The sequence below is a fragment of the Dermacentor variabilis genome, chromosome 7, assembly GCF_050947875.1.
Source record: "Dermacentor variabilis isolate Ectoservices chromosome 7, ASM5094787v1, whole genome shotgun sequence".
Taxonomy (NCBI): domain Eukaryota; kingdom Metazoa; phylum Arthropoda; class Arachnida; order Ixodida; family Ixodidae; genus Dermacentor; species Dermacentor variabilis.
Genome location: NC_134574.1, coordinates 65,535,780 through 65,558,413, shown reverse-complemented (window position 1 = coordinate 65,558,413; position 22,634 = coordinate 65,535,780). Strand labels below are relative to the sequence as shown.

Sequence of the window (22,634 nt, the reverse complement as noted above, 5' to 3'; positions counted from 1 at the left end):
CACTACAACTTCGAATTGAAACCACGAAGTAGCTCTTTACAGCTCCAATTACAATGCCTATAGCATACTCCAGGCACTACAGCGTAGCTTAGGCTGCGTTGAAATGAAAAATGCAAACAGATCCTGCCTGCACATGTCTCAATCCTGCGTTGTTTAATTACACAGACTGAAAACTATTTGCTTCGTCAGTGCTTAAAAAAAACCTCGCGTACCCGCCTCTTAAAGAAGACACCACAAGTATCACATGAACACTTGACCTCCACTGGGGAACAATGATATCTTGAATATGTGCAACACTACTAATGAATGGGCCTTAGGTTTCTTGCTGGCTGCAGCGAACCGGTGCAAAAGGCATATTTTACTTAAATATTTGACCACAGCAGCCTGTGTCAGTTCTTCAAATAGATTCATCATGTATGTTTCTCAAGTAGGAAGCACCAGTAACTTGCTCAAGTCAGTTGAACATGTAGCACGGAAAATGAATAAATATTGGCACATTCCTTTCTGTCTGCTGCAAGCAGCTTTAAACCTAAATCAGCTTTGCTTCAAGTTACCGCACACAAACTTAACCGGCGAAGAACGGCCTAATTTTGAGAACCAGTTAACAACGCAACTGGCGCTGGCCGAATCTAAACTGCAGTTGTAGTTAAGTCCTCGTGTTACTGCCGAATGTTTCTGTGAAGAAATAGAAAAATTCGGTATTATACCGTGAACCATTCGTCGTGAGCAAACATGTTTGAGCGGGTTAAAATGAAGATAAATGTTGTAGAAGTCACATATAGTCAGCGTTTATTTGTGGCACGCATATTGCACAATGGTGGGTATGGAATATTAACTAGATTCGTACGTGCTGTGTTTTTGCGTCTATACTCTTATTATTCACGTGAGCTACCACTCGAAAGTGTAGATCCGCGCATGAAAAACCCTTAATGGGCTGGTCTGAGCTCCCTCGGGTGGCACTATAGCGTTGCCTTCGAGAAATATATTCTCGTCTAGGAATAAGCTCCTTGATTACGTTTTCGCGAACGAAGACATCGTAAAATATATATTTGAGAGGCCCGTCATAAGTATAAAAGCATTGGGAAGGAGAGTGAGCAAAAGGAAACACTACAGAAGGTGTGCGAACACCGCAGAAACGGCAGCAGACGACTGGCACGAGTCCGTGCTCTGACGTCAGGCGAGCGGCGCTCGGAGCGCCCCTCTAGGTCGTTCTCAGGCCTAATAGAGTAGCATAGCCCCTTAGGAATTAAAAGGCGCCAAGGTAACAATCCGATTGAGTACGCGTCGGTGGTAGAATGCAGCTTGCTTTATCTGGTAATCGAACGTAAGGCAAGAAAATTCCCAGTTTTAACTCGCAAGCAAACGTTTTATTTTCAACACACTGCTTACGCAAGGAACTCATTTTTTCAAGAGTGGCTTAGAATCCGAAACCATTCTCCTTAATCGATGATGCTTTGCTACGCAACACACCTGAGCTCGTGCCTTCTTTTTTTCATGAGAAAAAAAGATATCTTGTTTAAATAGTTTACAAGCAGTTCAGACAGAACGTTGTCAGCCTCTGATAAGTGACGCGCTTGAGCTTCAAGTGCTTCTTTCCACAGGAAGAAGCTCTCTCTTCATTGAGTGCCTTCGCGTAGAAGTACAAACGGGTGACCGAAAAAATTTTGTAACCTGGTTGGTGATGTTGGCGAGATGCTGTACACAGCCTAGCATGGTGTCATTCTTTAGCAGGTAGGAAACGAGCTTATCCAAGCTGCCACTGTACTACTCGTTGTAACTTAACCACATCGAAAAAGTAGTTTCAAGGGCGTCTACGCATGAGAAAAGCTTCTCAGAAGGGTATATTAGGCCCCGCAGAACTTGGTGAACATCGCCAGCTGTTCGTTGGCTTCGTCGGCGGAAACCAGGAGCTCGTCGAAGCATTCCTTGCACGAAGTCTTCAGGACTGTTTTGCGTGCAACATACCCTGTCATGTAGAAGACAAAGCCGCGAATCGCTCATCTTTTCAGGGTACTCGTTGTCGCGGAGCATTGTGGACTTATTTATCATGCGAGAAGCTTCTTCTACCTTCTCACTATGCCTTGCATCCTCACTACTGAGGAGAAAGCTCGGATCGCCCCCTTCACAGTTGCCACTGCTGGGAGCTTTGACCAAGTAAATACTGAGGCAGTTGACGATGAGAAAGGATTTGGCAGAAACGGGATGGTCGTTGGAACCGGAAAATTGTCTAATGACATCAATCAATTTCTCCAGGCAGTCTTGGCTGCGCTGGCAAGTCAGCCGCTACTTATAGCTAAGCTTCTCACGAAGGTACTTCACTAGACAGGCAGTGCTTGATGAAAGAAATTCGGCTAGTGAAGTTCCCGCGTGAGCCTCTCATCGGTTTAGGTCGTCTAATACATCCTTGATGTGCCTTTCATGTACAGAGTCAGGTTTCAACCCTTCAAATGAAATCTGTGCTGTGACTGCTTTTACTAGCTTCCACATCAGCAGAACAAAGGCTTGAATTGGTGTAGGGTCACCCCAGTGCTCCTTTATTTGCTTCTTGTAGAAAAAAACAGGCCCCGAAGCACCTGCGGACTGCAAAGGTGCAATGCCAGGTTTAGTTTCACCTTTTCAAGGTTGTTAGAGCTCACGTGAGCAACAGGGATCTTCGGCATCTCTTTAAGGGTATGTGGACACTTATGCTCTTTTTGTGCTGTTTTGGTGTGCTCAGTATAAACAGAACCTTCAGGTTATTTGTACCTCACTTTCAGAAGGCCATTTGGAAAACATTTTATCAGGTACAGTATATCCGATATGAAGAAGAGGCACTTCCAGTGCCAACAGGATGTGGTCCAGGATGCGAGTTTACGCACGTCAAGGAGCCAGGCATCCCACAAACGGAACACATTGAATGAAGCTCCGTCCACCGTGATATAATCCACCTTCAGCCCTGCCTTTTCTGCGAGCAACATAGCTTCTATTAAGATCTTTCACAAAAGCGCAGCCTTCACATTTTCCCTGTAAGCGAAAACTCCTAGCATCTGGTGCCAGGAACCAGTGAAAGGCTGAAAAATGATCACGCGACCATAGTCGCAGGGAAGATGTTCATCGTTGTGTGAATTTTCCCAAGTCCTCCAGGCCTTCCGCTTTTCCTCGTGCGCCAACATTCAAGAACTCTTGACAGCTTCATTTCGTCCAAATCAAGCTGCCGTGGCATTTGAATTCCTCAATGGATTTTGCTTTTCTTTCAATCCGGGTGATTATAGCACGGTTGAAGCCAAACCCATTCTTGTATTTCCGCATGTGCACCTTCAAACAGCTTCTGCTTTGGATAATGAGTATGCCTTCCGGCCGGACATGCTGGTAACTCCTCGGGCTTTTCATTCGCATTATTACGCAATCAAGCAACCGTCCGGATTGTACTACATACCTTTCGTTGGTTTGCGGCGAGCGGCTTTAAAGCATTGTATAACAGCAACTCTTTGCTTCGGTGAAAGTGTTTTTAACCGGTCTGCGAGGACGCTTTCTTCAAGTTCTGCACTTTGCATCCAGTTTCTCAATTGTTTTAGTGTAAAGTGGCAGCTTGACATTCAGCCGGCAATGTGGCTTGTGCGTCTTCTACGCTTTGAAGTGCTGCAAAGAAAAAATGAACGAGCGCTACTTCCCACAAGTCAGGGCGCGTGGCATTATTGAAGCCGCAGAGCCGGCGCGACGTCAGCGCGCTCCCCCTCGCGGCTCCCCTGTCGGCGGCTTCAATGCACGCTGTAGACGCTGCATGCTGCTCGCCACACTTCCTCATTCTAAGCAGTTTTTTCATGGGCGCCACCATATTGCTACGAAGTTGCGCCATCTATGGGCAATCGGCATGCTGGCTTGGGCGAGCGCTCCGTTTTGCATGGCCGGTATACGCTCGGCGGTTGTTTCTGGCGTTTGTTTTCGCGCCATCGCGGTCTGTTCAACTTCTAACTTCTACGGAAACTTCTAACTAATGGAAACTTCTACGTGGAAAACGGTTCTGTGAAACGTACTGAAGTGGTTTAAGTCGGTATGGCCGGACTTTCAGCTGGTGTTGAGGTGGACGCAGCACGCAGCGTGATGTGTGCGCGCATGTTTGAGCCTACAATAAGCCTCTGAAATCAATTCTCTATTTCTGAATGTTCCATTCACTAATGTGACATTACTGCAGTATTATTGTCTACTTATAAGCTGCGGTTCAGGAGCAAAGAAACATACGCGACGACCGTAACAGCGTGGGTACCATTCTGCTACGATAGGAGCTGAAATGTTATACTGTGACAAGCGTTCATATTGTGCTGTGTCACTTCACCTACACGGTGGCCATGCACAACTGGCTCAGAGCCGAGCGGGAAAAGCTTAATGCCCTCATTAGAAAATTCTTCAAGAGAGCCCTCGGCTGCCCGTCAGAACGCATACAGAGGACCTCCTTCGGCTCGGCATACACAACACCAAGGAAGAGATAGCCGAGGCTCAGGAATGGGCCCAGCTAACTCGGCTGTCCACTACGCCGGCCGGCAGGCGTATCCTCGAGGAGATCGGACTCGCACCCACCAAGAACTTGGCTGAAGACACCCAAATCCCCAGAGAAATAGGGGAGAAGATCGTCGTCGCCCCTTTGGCCGGCAACATTCATCCCGTTCACAACGCAGGTCGTCGCAAGGCAAGAGCATTGACTATACTAAAGCAAATAAACAAGGACAAAATCGCAGCAAGCTTCGTGGACGCAGCTGCATACCGAGACGGCAAGGCTTTTGCGGTTTCCGTCGTTGACACGCTGGGCAAAGTCATCAACTGTTATTCCGTCCGGACGACGAACCCAGAGGTGGCCGAGCAATGGCCATTGCACTCGCCAAGCAAGACGGTCGGAGAGACAGGGTGTATAGCGATTCGAAAGCCGCCATCAGGGCATTCCAGAAAGGCCGGGTAGCCCGGCAGGTAGTTCAAATTCTGAAAGGCGCCAAACATGACAACACCTCCATGCACTCGATCCTTTGGTTCCCTGCACACGCCGGGGCGATTGAGGGGGTTCCTCTGAACCTCAACGAGCCTGCCCACGAGGCTGCGTGTGGCTTTATCGACTGCGCTGCCCTCGGATCGGGTGACTCTCTCCCCGGACACAGAGACGCTGCTCTCACACACAACGAAATCACTAAATTCTTTTACTTAGAGAGAAGGATTTTCCCCCCGCCTCACTCCAAGCTAAGCAGGCCGCAGGCGGTCACACTAAGACTTCTGCAAACGAACTCCTACCCAAATCCGGCGTCCCTTAATAGTATATATCCCGAGATTTATCCGAATTGTTCTTGCGTGGCCTGTGGTGAGGCAGCTACGTTGCCTCATATGCTCTGAGAGTGCGGGTCGCTGGGCCCGAAGTTCACCAAGGAAGAGTGGGATGCGCTCCTGCGAAGTCCCGTCTTTGAGGACCAAATCCTGGCCGTCCAGCGCACCCGCGATCGGGCCGGCAGACTAGATCTGTCAGTCCCGTCGTGGGATTTGCCGGGTGCGCGTTTTATCGCGCTTTGCTGGACCAAAGAAAAGTTTATTCACTCACTCACTCACAAGCGTTCAAACTGTTCGCTGCGGATAACATTGCTTGACTACATGGTTCGGTGAGTGAGGTTTCCACCCATGAATGAAATAGTTTTGGTTAGTAATAACAGCATACCTTACAGTGTGAAATATTCTTGTCCAGCAAAGCGACCGTTTACGAACTGCTCGAGCATCCTAAGCAGTGGCAGGTGCTGGATTACAGATATCTTTGTTCTATATAGCGCGTGCTCCAAGCATGCAGCATCAACGTTTATCGATCAATAACACTTGTGCGGCGTGACTATGTGAGGTCGCACTGCGGCGTCGTTAGCCCGTTTTCTCTTTCTTTTTTGAGAAAGAGGATAATAACAGAATTTCTTTTCGCTTGTGTTCGTTCCGTTCTCTACAACTCACTCGCACGTATTACGAAAAGTTGGTCCTCAAAAATAGCCATCGCATTCTTTTTATTCGATCCATCTCGGATATTATGGCTTTACAGAGCAAAATGGCACTGCCGAAGCAGATAGCTTATATATCTATAATGCTAGCTCGCTCACCAACTGCAGTGATCGGTGTGTTGAGCAGCGCTATCGGCCTCATGCAGGAGACTAGCGTAGATATACAGTAATTTCAAGCCTACTAGACTTGAAGTGCGTGAGAGCGATGCCGGTGTATCAAAAATATTTGATTGTGCCTGCCCCTTAGTTGTTTCGTGGTTGACTTAGGTTGGCCGTACTCGAGCATACGGTCTGATGTGTTATTTCCTACGCAAGCGATAAGATTCTGAGCAGAGTTACCATTTCATGCTGGAAATACAGAGACACCGGCTCTATTCGTTGAATTAAAACCAATATACGCAAAATAGTTCACAACCCACGCACACACCGCGGCTGACATAATGCGTGTCGCATGTTTGGGCCTACAAGAGACATTTCCGCGTATTTTTGTTACCGATGCACAGAAAGGGTTTTCTGACGACATTATATGAACGGAAATCGCGTAACTTTCCCAGTGTACGTTGTAAAACATCTCGAAATCATTCCGCAACACGCGACGGCAGTGCTTTCTAGCAGCGCCGCGTCGGATCGCACAAGTCAGAGAGAATGAAAGGCTCGCCGCGCACTCGTTCTTCCTCGCCCGCCCACCTTACCGGAACGGCAACTCGCTGCACGCCTTCTGCCGTTAGCGTCCCGCAGAACGACGGTGGTTTTGCTTGCGAACGGAGAAATTTTCTTGTCGTAGAGAGGATGGGCCCGGGACCCATTTGCGTGGCAGTCGTACGGCAGTACTGCGAAGTGCGCAATGAGCGACCGTGGAGTGGTCATTCTGGCACCGACGGCAGCGCTACCCTTCCGCTGATCGCTCGGGTGGCCGCTATCTTCCCTAGGGATTTTCCACTTCACAAATGCAGCTGACGGCGCTTCGGAATGAATCACCGACGTTCAGAAGCCGCAACATTTTCTTACCGTTGCTGTCTTACTTAGCAATAATTATACACAAACAAGAAAATACGCTAATATTAGCGGCGCCGTCAGCGGTGAAACGAGCACAGCCTAACCGGTTGTCTGCCGTCGGTAGCTGCGCACGGCGGCTGAGATCGACGAATATCGGAGCTCTCGTTCGTGTTTAACATTTGACAGCGGATATTGTCGTTTGTCATAAAATGTACAATTTGCGCATCACTTTACGTAGCGGGAGACATTTTTCTTGCAACAGATGCTGCAGCCGTTGCTTGCGTCGCCAGTGGGGCGCAGCTTTGCGGTTGTCGATTGGCCTATCTATCGTGCGGTGCACCAGCCGAACTACCGTCTGCTTTGGACACCTCTCTCTCGGCTATTGCCCTACAGCACCGGTAGGTGCTTCGCGGTGAAGGCATGTTTTCCGGTAGTGTGGACGTGCCTTTAGATCGGTCGACGAATCTGCCACTTCCATCCAGCCAGGCAGCGACCGGTGAAGTCGGATACGTCGTGCCGGAGATGCTAAGACCACTAAAGTCTTACCCTGAGCATTAAACCTGACCCGCCGCTGCGCGGTGATCAGTTGTTGCCGCAGCGCTGGAGGACAAGCGCTGTGCGAGTCAACACTTCTTTGTTTGTCGAAGGCGCAAACAGGACACGCTGGCGTCTGTGAATACGAAGCCAAGCTAGCACACGACACACTCTGTTCCAAATGCTCCGGCGTACGACAGGTCATGTTCTATACCCGAGCCAGCCACACTTTACTAGAGCGTCGAATTTTTGCCGATGTAGCGTAACTGCGCCACGCGTGGTTCGCGACCGCGTTATGCCGGGCTATGGCGCACGTTTATCTTGGCCCCCACAATGCGCTTTTGTTCGAGTGGAGGCAGATCGCTTCGAGGCCCTGCTCTTGAATCTAGACAACCAGATAGAGCAGAGCGGCTTGACTGGGAGAATATTACTTCACATGAAAAGAACGTCTCGAACGCGCAACGGCGTGGTCACATTGCACGAAGCAGCAAAGAAAGTACGCAAACTGTGTGGCTACCAGTACTTGTACCGGAACGGAATGCAAGCAAGGAAAGCAGACAGCACGGGAGCTGGTTCTCCACAGCACTTTAATAGCTGTACTTCACTTCTGCAAGGCGATAATAGCAGCGTTCTTTTCAGTTTCGGTATGAAAACATCTATTTTTGCGAGCTGTTTGTGACCCCTTGACCTGTTTCAAGCGTAAGATTTTGCACAGAGGCTACTGCATATTTTTATTATCTCAAACTGGGCTTCTTACGCTGTCGAACATTTCGTTGTTGTTGGCCGTTGAGCAATGACAAATGGAATCAAGAAGGCTTTCACGTTTGTGTCATGTTCCCGCTAAAATATATGTAGACGCTATTCGTCAGTTCGCTCATAAACGGATGGTATTTTCATGACACCTAAAAAATTGTTGCCAGAAAATATCGTCGCGTATCCTCTGCGGCCGTTCAATTCTCAGCCGCCTACAGAGAGGGGTGTAATTCGAAACCGCTCCAATATATAGCTTTAGACGCCCGTTTAAAATCACCAGGCGGTCGATAGAAATAGAAAAACACGCATGCCTGTTTCGAATACCAGCCGAGGTTGAACAAGCAGCTAATCTCATACGACACTGCGCACTCCAAGCTAGTAAAACGCGGAGTTGCAATGACTTGTCTAAAAGAAGCGCTAAACAAATCTTGCAGCCACAAAATAGAAATCAGTTTCAATAACCAAGTTTCAAGGCTACGTCTAGCCGGTTTCCCTTCACTATTGATCTCTAGCGTTTGCGACAAGCTTCTTCAAAAGATGAAACAGGCAAGAGAGGGCACTAACACAAAAAAGCCATTTGATAGGATGATATTACATGTGATTCCTTATTGGCACAGGGTATCCCACAACCTCAAGAAGGTGGCACAAAGGCACAGTATCAATCTTCTGTTCAGTGCACCATGTAAGCTGGCCAAGATATGCCCTATGATGACAAAAGCAAAACGCGAACCATGCTCTACGAAACATGCAGCGCAGTACACTGCTTGCAAAAGTAATGTCGTATACGAGATACCCCTAAGTTGCCAACAGGTTTATATCGGTCAAACCGGACGGTGTTTTAATGAAAGGGCGCGTGAGCACAATTGGGCCGTAAATAACAATGCGGGGGGCCATCTGGCAGAACACTGTAAACGTCACAATTGCCGTCCGTATCTTCGCGACACCAGGTTTCTGGCATGGTCTAGAGATAGACTAGAACGGGAGATATTGGAAGCTTTCTACATTGCAAAGGCCGAGGGCACGTGCATTAGTTGCCCTTCAGTGACGCTTACCGAAAAGGAGATAGCTTTTCTGAAGAGATAGGGAGGTCGTGATGTCACGATGGGCCATCCTTGGTTGCATCTATTTAAAGTTCTGTTTCTTCAAAAAACATTTAGTTGGAAGTAGCGCCTTGTCTGTCGTACATGTTGTTCTTTTGTCCTTGTCTTCGTAGCGCTCTCTTTTTTCATCAAGTATGCTCAACCAACTCGCCCACATCAAGCTTCTGCTAGAAAGGTATGGGAATGCAACCGGCATCCCTGATGCTTCCTTTCTAAATGTTATTACGCTGCCTTACGGCCATATGGCAGTTACCCGATGTAGGCAAGGACTCTGTCTTAAAGCTTCTATTTTGTTTATGCTGGGGAGACGCCGATTAGAAGGATGAATTTTAAGTCCTGTTATATTATTTCATAAACATCATGCTGATTCCTGACCCTCCTAAGTTTTCTGAAATTTTCATTCTTGCAGATGGTATTGCAAAATTGTTCGAGGTTAATTCAAAAACACGATTAAAGACAATAACGCTTTAAAAGCTAAGTAATATAATAAATTACTTCTCTAGAAATTATTCATGTCTAAATATGGACAAAACAAAATAGTCTTGAAGAAGAAGTCATAGTCATAGTCCAATACGAGGTTTTTAAATAATACTGCTAGAGAGGACCTTCAGGCTTTCAAATATATGCAAGTTATTTTCAATCAACGCCCCCTGCGGCCGGACCCATATCAACAGGTATGAAAAAAAACAATCCTATAGCTGCTATACGCTTATTAAAAATCAGAAGTGCGGAGGTCATAGCGTATTTCGGTTGTTATGTTTTATCCTATTTAGTTCTCAACTAAGCTAAAGCATGGGATCATGGGCACTGATATGCACAAGTTGCGTCAATATTTTGTAGAAGTGGCCAAGGACCGCAATGCATACTTTAAATCTTTAACGCTGATTGCATGTGGGGTTGTTGATCTTTGTAAAGAAGTGTGTGTGTGTGTTAGATGACATCACCAGGAAACATCTCTAAGCTTTCCCCTTCCGATCAATTGAAGCTTTATTCTGGCCGCATATATTAAGTGCCAATGGCGAACGACTGATTCCGATTGCTGGATCGAAATTGGAAAACTATATGTCATTAGAAGTAAAGATGGTAAGAAACTTTACGACATCCTGCAAATGATTTTATGAAGCAAACCACAATATACTTGAAAATGCTTCTGCCTTGTGTGCTCTCTCCTACAACTTTATTTTTCTCTTGAATGACACGTGTTCAAGCGCAATTTTGATGTTTTCATTATTTATGATAATTCTTTTATTTGCCTACATGGGGATGAAGATCTTTGTAATTTTAGCTGAAAAGGTGCAAGCTCCTAAGCCGCATTTAGAAGGAAACGCGAAGTGCCCGAGCTGGAGACTTTTTTGACTTAGCCTGGATTTTGCGTTGTTTTTGCTCAAGTATGACGGGTTCTGCGAACCTCCCGTTATACAATGACAAATAATGGAATGTTTGTGATGATATTCTGTGAATTTGGGTAAAGACTACGAAGAAATATCACTCAATATTAGACAGTCCTTTTTATTATTGACTATGGGTCAAATCATTTTTGAATTGAAAGAAGTTGAATTCTACTAGGAAAGCTACTTGGTTTCCGGTGTCACGAGGATTATGCAGGATGGTTACGGAAGGAACAATAGTGATGGCAGGTCTAGGCACGGAGAAGTACGCTACATATCAAGCAACTTTTCAAGATTCTGTACCACTTGTTATACAGGAAAAGATTCCCTGTAAAACTTTCGTAGAAAAGGTAAACGCAACATTGAAAACCCAGCTACTTACAAGGCCCGCGTGACGCCAGATATCTCATGCGTGAAGTCCAGCGTTTCGTTTTCCCAGGCATCGCTCAGGCCAGCAAGTTGCTTCATATGAAGGTGGAGCTGCAATGCAAATACGTGCAAAATATACGCATGTAATGAAATTCGTGTACAACAAATTAGCGCACTTTTTCAAGCGAAGCTTGTATTGGCTTACAAGTTTGGGTGGCGATATGGTCACGTAAAAAAACCCAGTTGCTCCCAAAGCAGAGCAGGTGCGAGAAAGGGCGGCTTGATTTAATGGATTTAATAGTGCCTCTCTCGAACCCCCTACTACATGCCTGAAGGACTGGGGCTCTGCGCAGAAGCGGCATTGCGGAGAGAATTGTGTAGGGGCTATGCGATTTCTGATTGAGTGGGGGAATGTATTAACCTGTAGAGCTCGGAGGAATCGATCCTGCTCTCTAGGTAGTGACTTGTGTGGGGGTGCACATGTTGTGCGGGTTAGTTTGCAGGCAGTGTTGTGTCATGTCTTGGTACAAGATTAAAGGGTGCATGCGCTCGGGTTCAGATTCCTCGGCGTCGGCTCGGTGGGTCAAATCTCGAGCCCCGTGATTGGCGACCTCGTTGCCAGGAATGCCGTGATGAGCTGGCGCCCAGATGATCATGACTGATCTCGTTGGCGGCTTTTGATTGATGATCATTGGTATAAATTCTGCCGATAGCAAAGTTGCGGCACGCCTGTTGGGAGTCGGTCACTATGACTTCAACCTCTGTTTGGGAAAGCGCAAGGGCTATGGCCGCTTCCTCGGCTTGGAGGGGATTGTTTCGTGTGAGCGAAGTGCCGCTCCGATGTTCCTTGTTGACGACTACGGTGGCTGTTGTGGCTGCGCGCCTGGGGTAAGAACCCACGTCCGTGTAGGCTGTAGAAGGTAAAGTGTCATATCGCTTGTGTATGGCTAGGGCCCGGGCCTCCCTTCGCTCTTCGTGGTGCACTGGGTGCATATTGCGAGGTAGAGGATGTACGGTGATGTTGCTCCGGATAGCATGGGGTAAGCTCACAGTCTGAGGCGGCGGATGGCTCAGAGGGGTAGAGAGCCCCAGGCGTAAGAGAATGGACCTCCCCGCTTCCGTAACCGCTAGCCGTGTTCGCTGACTGGATAAGTATGCCTCGATCAGCTCCTCGGCCGTGTTGTGCACACCTAGTCGTAGTAGGCGTTCTGTGGACGTATTTATCGGCAGGCCCATCGCCTGCTTGTGTGTCTTTCTGATCATTGCCTCGACTTTCTTGAGTTCGGTCGCGTTGAGTAGTGCGTATGGAATAGCGTAAGTTATTCGAGACACGACAAAGGCTTGGACAAGCCGAAGCGTGTCCGCCTTCCCCGTGCCTCTTGCCTTGGTTGTTATTCGCTGGATCATGTGGGTAATTTGGGCTGTTGTATTCTTAAGCTTGTGAATTATTATTGTATTTGTGAGACCGTGGGCGGCGCTAACAGTCAGCCCCGAACGCTGGTGACTAATAAACGCATTTGCAGGTGGTGGAGGTTGCTGCGGCCTACAACGATAACCCTGGAATTTCTATCCCGTACTCTACGCTCAACCATGCCTGAAGACGCATCCCAGCAAGCGCTGCCTCAGTCCGTCCTGTGCTCTGGTGCGCCTTGCAACAGGGACCCTGCCATTTTCAACGGCGCGGACGACATCGACGTCGAGGACTGGCTGACCACATGTGAAAGGGTAAGCGCCTACAACAAATGGGACGATCCCGCTAAACTGAGCAACGTGCTGTTCTATTTCGCTGGTGTCGCCAGTCTCTGGTAAAACAATCATAAGGCCAACTTTACCACGTGGTCCTCCTTCAAGACCTCTTTAGTGGCTATGTTTGGTCGCCCTGCTGTCCGAAAGCTTGCGAGCTTCAGAACACACAAAACCGGATGGATCTATCTTTCTACTTTACCAGGACTACAGGGTACGCCCAGGGACTGTTTGAAGGCTGACCAACTCCCCGGTAAAAAAAATACCGCTGACTTAGCTTTCGATAACACAGCGCACGGCTCTCCGTGGGTTATACCATAGAGAGAGGAATATAACAAGAGCGGACACTCGGCAAAAACTGGAAACAGGAAATACGTCACGCTATAGTATTAACGCCGACTGTCTGGTGGCGCCAGCATAGAAAAAAAGAAAAGAATGTGAAACGAGATTAACAGAAATTGTTTTCTTTTTTATTCTTTCCAGGGAAAAGTAAAAATATCAGCGTATAAATTAAATTAAACTTTGCGGCTTACTTCCGTCGCCTAGCGACAGGCGAATCGGCGAATGCCGAGCCAGATGCTTGCGGGATTCGTCCGACACACCGCCGAAGCGACAGAGACCGGCCGCGCATTTGAGCGTTGGCCTGTTGGTTCGCCCTTGTGCCTGTTTTTCTGTTTTTGGATCTAGCCTGGTTTCGCGGGCTTCAGGCGAATTCTAGCGTTCCTTCTGAACTTCGACATAGCAACGCTGCACTATTCGACCATATCAATGTGACAAATTTTGTTCGACAGTCTGCGACGCATTTCAAGCAATTAGGCTTACAGCACGGCACCTACACTTCTGACGCAGGTAACGAAAAGCAGCGCGACCGTCGTGGCGCAGTTCATTTGAATTAATGAATCGTAATGGGACATGTTTGCGACGCTTTCTATAAGCCCCAATACTTTAACTTATTTCGGTAGTTTTTGGGCACTCTAGTGGCACAGGTTGTTGTGACGCAGTTTCGCCTATACTGAACCTTACTGCGACAAGCTTTCGCACTTTCTCGGGCCCCCAACATTATTGTAACTAATTTCGTGAGTTTTGTGGTACTTTTCAAGCGCAGTGAGCGCGCCTGGCGTTGTGAAGCGGTTAACGCAAAGACTCGGCCGTGGTGCGCAGTCTCGCACTTTAATGCACTGACTAGACAAGTGCCTGGCGCTTTCTCTAACGCCCAACATTGTTGAAAATTATTTTCAGAACTTTTTCTGTTGTTACTAAGGAGGCACGCCCACCACGCCCGTCGTGACGTAGCGAAAAGTAGCTAGGCCGTGGTGACAAGGTTTGGCACGTACTGAATCTTACTGCGACAAGCTTGTGACAATCATGGCCCCGCAACAATTTAAGCCTTGTTTCGGACTCACGCTTGTCGAAAACGCGACGAGCAGCTGTCAAGAGTGATAACACGGGAGTGTGTTGCTTGTGCCGGCAGAACGCGCAAAAGATACCGCCAAGGAGCTCAAGCACCAGGAACTAGTAACCCGAGAATTCCGCCTTCTGAACGGCACCCACGTATTTGTCTTGAGTGCGAGTAGAAGGAATTCTGCGAGCGTATAGCACGGTCTGGCTGAGAGCCTGTGTTGTGGTCGCCTCTGTGTATTCGTGGCGTACTATATCGCGTCAGTTCAAGCCAAGTTCTGGAAATGCGCAGTAGCCCATGTATTCGTGCCATTAAAGTGCAGGAAATAGGGCCCGGGAAGAGGGGAATTCTTGGAAATAGAATATTTTCGTGGTATGTACGGTATTGTTTGGAATGCGTCGGGTATATTCTACGCCGTGTGTGTAAATACAAACTGCTTTTCTTTGTATAGCCGCCAATTCACCACTGTCGCACGCTTCGCCTCTACACGCATTATTACACGTTGATGCCAAAATAACGCTTGTAATGTAAGTTTTCGAGCTGACGTCGTCTGGTCGAGCTTCCTACGGAAACTACTGCTCCTTACCTGGTGCCACAACGTTGGATGAATGCACAAGAAGCCCGCAACGAGCATTTATAAAGAATAAAATAAACATTTCCTCATTACGCAAGGCGTCGTGCGCCTTTATGAAATTGCATGTGGCACATATTCGATGGCGGTTTGTGCAGATCGTTCGCAATCAATTTTACCTAATAATAAAACGATTTCGCGCGAATAGCGCGCATAGTTGAGCTGTAGAAGCAAAAAAAAGAAAAGCAGCGGAGCCGGCGTTACGCCTACCAGCTAGTATTCAAAACGCGCGTGCACAAAACCGAAAGCAGAAGTCTGGTTGAGGTATTAACGCCGACTGCTTGGTGCGCTGCAGTCAATTGGGCCGCTGGGCTCTATGGGAGTGTCCACTCATGTTGTATTCCTTTCTCTATGGTTATACAGGATAAGGTCACTGGCGCAGCGGAGCGTTGGTGCCCGTATACGTAACGTGATAGACTCTTTGGCCGGAAGTCGCTTGTTGACGGTCAAATAAAGAAAAGTACTTGCAAAGCAGGTTTATGAGTATCGAACTCTGAGTAGTGCTCAGGAGGGCATCCATAGAACTATCGAAGACTTCCGATGCAGTGTCAGTGATTGACGCACACGATGGCACTACCGATGATCAAGAAACAACTGGATTTATTTGCGATGGTAGCAGATTGCACGATCAGCTCTCGGCGAGCGCGTCCTCCTGCTCCGAACGCTCGTCCTCACGTGACGCGTGACGTCTTCTTCCGCCTCGCTCGCCAGTAGCTTGCAGTCCTTCTCCCGCTTGCCGACAGGTGCCGCGATACCTTCTGCTAACAGCAGACATGACGCAAGCAGGGCCGCTAACCAGTGCGCTGACTACGGGGCAGGTGCTTTCGAAAGGTACGTCAAAGATGTCACCACATCGATAGGTTCAAGACGTCCAAGGCACTAACCGCGAACGCAAAACGAGCACCGCGCCACAATATTTGGAGACAAGCATATGAGTGAAGCTTGTTGACAGTAATATCATCGAAAGGAAGAGTGTATCATCGACGGACAAAGATATGCGACGGTGTAAAAAGAACAATGGCATAAGTAGCACAGTTGCAGCAGGCAGTCGCAATCACAGATGAGTGCGTAAGTATCGTAGTGCAATCAGCAAGGAACAGTTTTTCCATGTAATCATCAGGATCATCTAATTGTGCGTCAGAAAGCGGCGTGACAACACTCAATAACGGCCTTAGTTTCAGAAAGCAACTCCCACCCCAAGGTGCTGCTGTAAGAGCATGCAGACTGAACAACACATTCGACTGTGTACGTGAGTCCTTGAACGATAATATGCGAAGTGCATGCAGAAGCAGCAGTAATGTGCGCTTTCTGGGCCAAGCGACCTTGCGACAAGGGTGTCATAATTTTTTTTCGGCGAGTTACAAATTTTTTCTGTAGAGTCAGATAGGGCGGCTCATGTGTCGACTAGTGCACCAGTTCCTTATATACATACTTCGATATGGTTCGCTGGGGAAGAGCGACACCTTGTGCTGTTCGACAGGGACGCAGTTTTCGCTTCGGGAATGGCGGTGGCCAATGTTCCTGCTGTTCAGTAGCAGTGGCAAGACGGCACAATGTTGAACGCGAACGGCGCGTGAGAAGGCGAGCAGCGATCATGAGCAGAAAGATGGGCGGTGCGTGGAGAACTGGCATGTAGTTTGTAGTAGTAGGTATGTAGTATGAACTGGTATGTAGAACTTCGGCCTAAGTTATGGCTGCAGGCACCGGTGGCCATGAAGGTAAGGACGGAATAGTTATACTTCCTCCTGTAGCACTTGACGCAGGCTTAAAGTCCGTGATAGCGCAGTGCTTAGAATGTCCGTAAGCAGGGGCAGCTGTCGAGCGACTTGATCTCGCCAAGCAGTAGGCCGAGGCCGGGACCTGCGGTTAAGATCGAAATGGAGGCATTCTGGGGGGAAGAAGGCCGGGATCAGGAGGCGTTGTCTGCCGAGGTCATCATAAACCTGACAAAGCTCAGGGACTTTGACGAAGATTTGAGGGTTTTTTTGGTAGCAGCATTTGTAAGGCGCCGTCTTCGATGCCCTTCAAGGTAGGACGGATCTTGTGGGATTCCGTTATTGCTGCACTGACGTGCTTACAAAGGCCGATGACGTCTTATATGTAGTTGGTAAAGTTCTCACCAGGCATTTGGGAACGGTTGCTCAAGCGCTCTTCGGCGCGAAACTTTTGCACCGCGGGCTACGGAAACCTTGCATGAAGCTTGTCCAGAAGTCTGACGAGCTGCGAAAGTCAGACTCGTGGTTATGGAACTACGCGTTTGCGACGCCTGTGAGGCAGGAGACAGCGTTGTTCAAGTTGTCAGCGTCGTCCCGTTTGTTGTAAGCACCTACGCGTTCGTAGGATGAGAGCTGATCATCGACGTCCTTTTTGTCGGAGCTGCTGAAATTGCTGAATCCCATTAATTTAGCGAGTCGGAACATAGAAGACCGGGCTAGTCCGGGGATAGTGCCTGACTTTCGTCGTCACGCATGATGGGCGGCCACTTCCGAGTGCGGTGGGCGAGGGTCGAGGACAGCCTAGCAACCTCCACGAAATATGTAACGTGGTTTAACTACCGAGACGGAAGGACAAAGATGCAGGTTGGTTGGTCGTGCGTCGGGAGCCGAGCGAGCGATCTCTATCCTGGCACGAGGTGTTGACGATGCGCTGGTCTTCATCGCTACGAATAACGCCATTTATGTAATCATAAGGGGTTACTTTGGCAGTTTTCTTCGAAACTCTGAGGCCTCGTGCGCTAATGCTCATGCCTTGTAATTCGAACATGACTCTTAGAATAAAACATTACTTGGCTCGCACAAGCGGGAACATGTTTTAGAGCGCAGCTCTTTGGCGTCCGTTCCTGGGTTTGGCGTCGTCGTCGTCGTCGGCGTCGTCGTCGGCCTCGTAACCAGCTCCGCCCCCCTTTCATCCCCCCAGCGCTAGCAGCGACCGACTGATACCGCTGGATGCCGCTGACGCCGCTAGAGAGTCAAGACCACGGCGGCCGCATTTCGATGGGGGCGAAATGCGAAAACACCCGTGTGCTTAGATTTAGGTGCACGTTAAAGAACCCCAGGTGGTCAAAATTTCCGGAGTCCTCCACTACGGCGTGCCTCATAATCAGAAAGTGGTTTTGGCACGTAAAACCCCAAATATTATTATTAGAGAGTCAAGATAACGTGACTGCATAGAACACCGTCGCCGCCATGCAGAAAGAGTATCAGTCAAAGGCATCAGTCAGTCGCTGCTATCTCTTCCCTCCTCCCTTTATCGTGTTGTCCGCTTGCTGCGCGCGCTTCTGCCCCCATCGTTTGCCGCTGGGTGTACACGCTGCCCCCCTCCGCTTCCGCTTACTGCTGGTTGCTCTCGACGGCGGCGATGAGCCTCCGCTTCGGCGGCGCGAACTGCAGGGTCTTCTCGGCGGCGGCGATGAGCTTCTGCTTCAGCCTCGCTTACTGCTGGTTGCTCTCGACGGCGGCAATGAGCCTCCGCTTCGGCGGCGCGAACGGCAGGGTCTTCTCGGCGGCGGCGCTTAGCCTCTGCTTCCCCCACGGCTGTGACAACCTCGCGAGGCACTTGTATAGATCTCGTCTTTGAGAATCAAGCATTGGTGTACCAAGTCGAACATATATCAGTCTATTTCTCCGACCACAAAGCTTCCTTCATGACTGTCAAGAACTGTTAGTGGAGTCTTTGTTAAAGGAATACGTGTGAAAAATAAAAAAAAAATTCTGTGATAGCGCATACATGTGTTGCTCGATTTCTTTGCCTCAATGTATCCAAAAGGTGAAACAGCTTATTTGCTGCGCTCAAATTTCGCATTAGGAAGTAACGTAATCGTCGGTAATTTTTTTTTTCATCCACGTTCGTTTGCCTTTGTAGTTGAAACAAAGTAAACAATAAATAATGTCCCCCCTATGCATTATATGGTATTATTATCTGTTGGCTTAATATGGATGTGGCTAACAAAGATCGGACCACACAGTTCCCCTTTTTCTTAATTACACTCTTTCACTGGTTACTGAAATGCTTTATGCTCAGATATTTTTGCCATGAACTATTGGCGCATATGGAAATGAGACGTACAACACTGCGCATGCTGCTCGCCTCTTGTGCACTGTGCTTTCACCGCGCTGGTAACCATTAGGCACACAGCGGTATCTCCTGCATTCATCATGTCAACGCTAGGTCGGGCGTTCTATTTCCGGTCACGACAACCGCATTTCATTGAAAGCAAACTGGAAGAACGCCGGTCACATTTAGGACCGCGTTAAAGGACACCGTGCGCTGAAAGTAACCGGAAGCTCCAATAGCACCTAAGGGGACCCTCCTGCCAAACCCCAGGGCATCTCTGTGACATCAACTTGCCGGGAATTTTCAAATCGGGCAAACAAAGGTATTTAATGTACTTCACAGGGCTTACACCAAAACAATCATTTTAAGTTGCAAAACACTTCTATAAAAGCGTGAGTTTCCAATTTACGCCTAAATCAGAAGATCAGTTAAATAAAGCATTCTGTAACTACCATAGGCGCAAAAGATTTGCTGGAGGTCGTAGGAGGCCAACGGTGTTTTACTCTGTGACATAATGGGAACGCTTGCGGCAGCGGTTGTTTCGAAGACGCTACTGTTGGTCATAGTTCCCATGGCAAATTGTCTCCATCGTTTCTCAGCAGTTTTGTTTGAACCTCCACAACTGGACTTTGCTGAAGCACTGGCAAGAATTTTGATCGGTGCCAACTGAATAAAAAGGCTGTTCACAAACTCCCTTCAGCATCTAACCTAACGATATGAGTTGTTATTAAAAGAAAAGCGTTCGAAGGTATATAGCGGGAATTCTAAGCTATTGATAGGCAAGATGCTGGGATACTGCAGAAATTCTGACGAATTTAAAAAGACAGCACGGTACCATATTCCAGAATGTGTCATTGTGCCTGCGCTGATGCTGCTGCTCTCGTGTGTACTTGATGTTGCGCGTGGAGAAATCTTCAAGCTGGCGGCAATACTCCGCTTGGTTCTCGCAGTAACCAGAGAAGAGATTCGTCCAGTGCTGTTCCATTCGTTGACGGGTAAGGTGAGCTTCCAACGCCCCGGCTGCATATGCTTGTAATTCGTCAGGCATACGCTCATTGCTCTCTACCTGGAGGTACGACCACCTGGAAGGTAAACGAAAACGGGAGTGTTTTCCCCTGGTAGCACACCATGGACAGCTTAAATCATGCATCGCTGAATTCGTGTCTGCGTTTTTATATTAGTCACACGTATTGAAGTCAACAAAGCTTTGCCAGCTTTAAGTAATCATACTTGAATTATCCCAAGAGGAAAATTGCTATATTGAACTTTATTTGCTATATATGTCAAAGTAGTTTCTATGCGAAGGAGTTTTACGTGGGGGAATATTTCTGTACTCAACATTTTGCCTACTGACAAAATTATGTCCGAATATTTCTTTCCGGATCAATTTTGACCACCTGTGCTTCCTTAACATGTAAGTAAATCTATGTCTATGGGGATATTTCTCTTTTTTTTCATTTCGCCCCCATATAAATCCATATATATAGCCTAGGTGGTGGCGCCCTAAAGAAAACGGCTATATAGTCAGGCAGAGTACATTTCCTTTCTTTCGCAAATTTTTGCATTGAAAATGCGCAAGTATTTGCTTCCACATATTGGGAAATCATATCTCGAAACTGGTATCATTCGGGAAAATTGAATATGTATTTCGCGTTCTCCTGCTATTAATGTCCGCGAGCACGGGGACCGGATTTATGTAATCTGCAGCAGGTTAATTTTAAAAATGCTATGGGGCTTAAAAATGATCACGCCATATTATATATATATATATATATAACGTTCATGTTTGATAACGGTGGAAGTTGAGAAACTTTGGGGCGTAGTGAGAGCATGTCTTGCGCAGTAAGGAGGATCAGTATTACTGCGTGCTCATTTGGGATAGTTACTAGCACCTAGTCTGGTGAAGAAACAGCCCTTGATAACCGATCAGCAGGATGCGGCAGGAACAAGCCCTTGTGTCTGTTCAAGCACCACTACGGCTGAAACAGATTTTTCTCTACTTCGCGCACAGCCTTGATAGCTTAACCTAGAGAATAATAAAAATGCAATATTTTTCACGATGTCGCCTGATGTGTAATTCGGGAAAATGGCATACACACTCACCCACTCTCCTCTATTTCGTCTTGAAAAGTCGCCCATGCAACCGGTACCTGTGATGAGTCGGCGCTAAAATCGGCCGCCCGCAATTCACCGTCATGTATGATAACCTTCTGGGTGTGCAGTTCCACCGTTGCCCACGCTGATTGGGTATGGGCGTCTTGCGTCACCGCTAGTGTAAAAAGTGCGCATATCAGCAGTTGTATGATGCTTCCGTGCCGAGATCTTTGGTACATCCTGAATCTGCATCGAACAGGAAATCGTGTTGCTATACAGCGAAGCCGTTAGCCTTTCAGTGGTCGGCATCATTTGTGGGCGTCGGTGAGCAAAAATTATCATGATCACCAATGGCTCATAGCTGCCAAATGAAGAGAAAATGCAGTGGTTCAACCCTCTCGTAACGTAAAGGCTACGAGCAGTTAGCATAGGGAACCGAACAGCGCATACATTCAGGTAAACCACGCGTACGATGTTTAAAAAAAAAGAAGAAACTCAGCAGAAGCATAAATCATCATCAGCGATGGATCATACCCCGTAAGCAAAGAAAAATGCAATGACTCATACCCGTAAGGAAGAGAGTACAGGCGCTGAGCAAAGTGAAGCGAACAGTCCATACATTCATTGAAATCAACCATACAACACAAACAGCAACATAGTCTTCAATTAAAAAAAACTCAAAACAAGCATCCGAACCAGCAAGAAAGCATTGCAGGCCCCGCTCAGAAGTTGTACTAGTGGATTTGTAACAGCTTCGCTGGATATCCACTTTCCGGGGACTGGGATGGCGAGTCAATATTTTTATTTACTCCTAATCAAACAGAAAACATCGCAAATCTCAGAACGTACAAAATGAGGCAGGTGGGATACCGCGAAACTCATTTTATTGACTGCTATAATGGTGTGAAGCATAAAACCGAGGGGAAGAACTCACAGCAGAGTCACTAATATTCCAAAGTTGGAGTGGCGCATGGCTTGGTGGACGCCTAGCCAAGCCATGGATTACGTTTGCATTTCCCAGATTATTTCAGCATTTCTTCAATGTGCACATACATGTAAATGGCCTGCGCATGTAATCTTGGATGTGCGGTTGGGAAAGCAATTATCCAAGACGAGCATGTATCACCTCTTTCAAGGCCAAATGTCTGAGACGGCATGCACTACTGCTTGTACAGAGCCTCTTCTGTACTCACCGTCTGTGCAGTGTGCTTGGTCAGTTGAGTTTTCAGCCTGAAGCACAAAACACGAATGGCTCAAATCGCTCTAATTAGCCGTGCGTGGTCGTTGTGGTCAGGCCTGACTGTTACGCTCTATATGTGAGGCGCTTACAGAAAGGATCCTCTTACCGGAGATATCGTTAGTCGCGTGACAAAAATTAAAAAAGAGAGATAAGGTGGGAGATATGCGCCGAACTTTGAACAGCTGCAAAGAGTCGGGGAAGAGCTGTGATACGGTGGCATGCAGTAGGGTAATATCGCCTAACGGCATGTGCAATGTCGAGGCAAGAACATGAAGAGCTTCGCCGGCATTGCGGGATGTGGCAAAGAGGAGGGGTTGAAAGCGCCTTCGTGTGCGAAAATTTTA

The 22,634-nt window shown here is 47.8% G+C and overlaps 1 protein-coding gene across 1 annotated transcript in view; it reads right to left on the bottom strand.

Annotated features, from left to right (window-relative positions):
• LOC142588675 (putative phospholipase B-like 2) overlaps window positions 1-22,634 on the bottom strand; it is a 141,270-nt gene that overhangs the window by 16,791 nt on the left and 101,845 nt on the right. The window contains exons 2-3 of the mRNA XM_075700497.1: window positions 19,792-20,038; window positions 11,144-11,241 (exon numbers count right to left, since the gene is read on the bottom strand). Coding sequence (XP_075556612.1) covers window positions 11,144-11,241; window positions 19,792-20,038 — 345 coding nt within the window. The remainder of the gene's footprint in view (window positions 1-11,143; window positions 11,242-19,791; window positions 20,039-22,634) is intronic.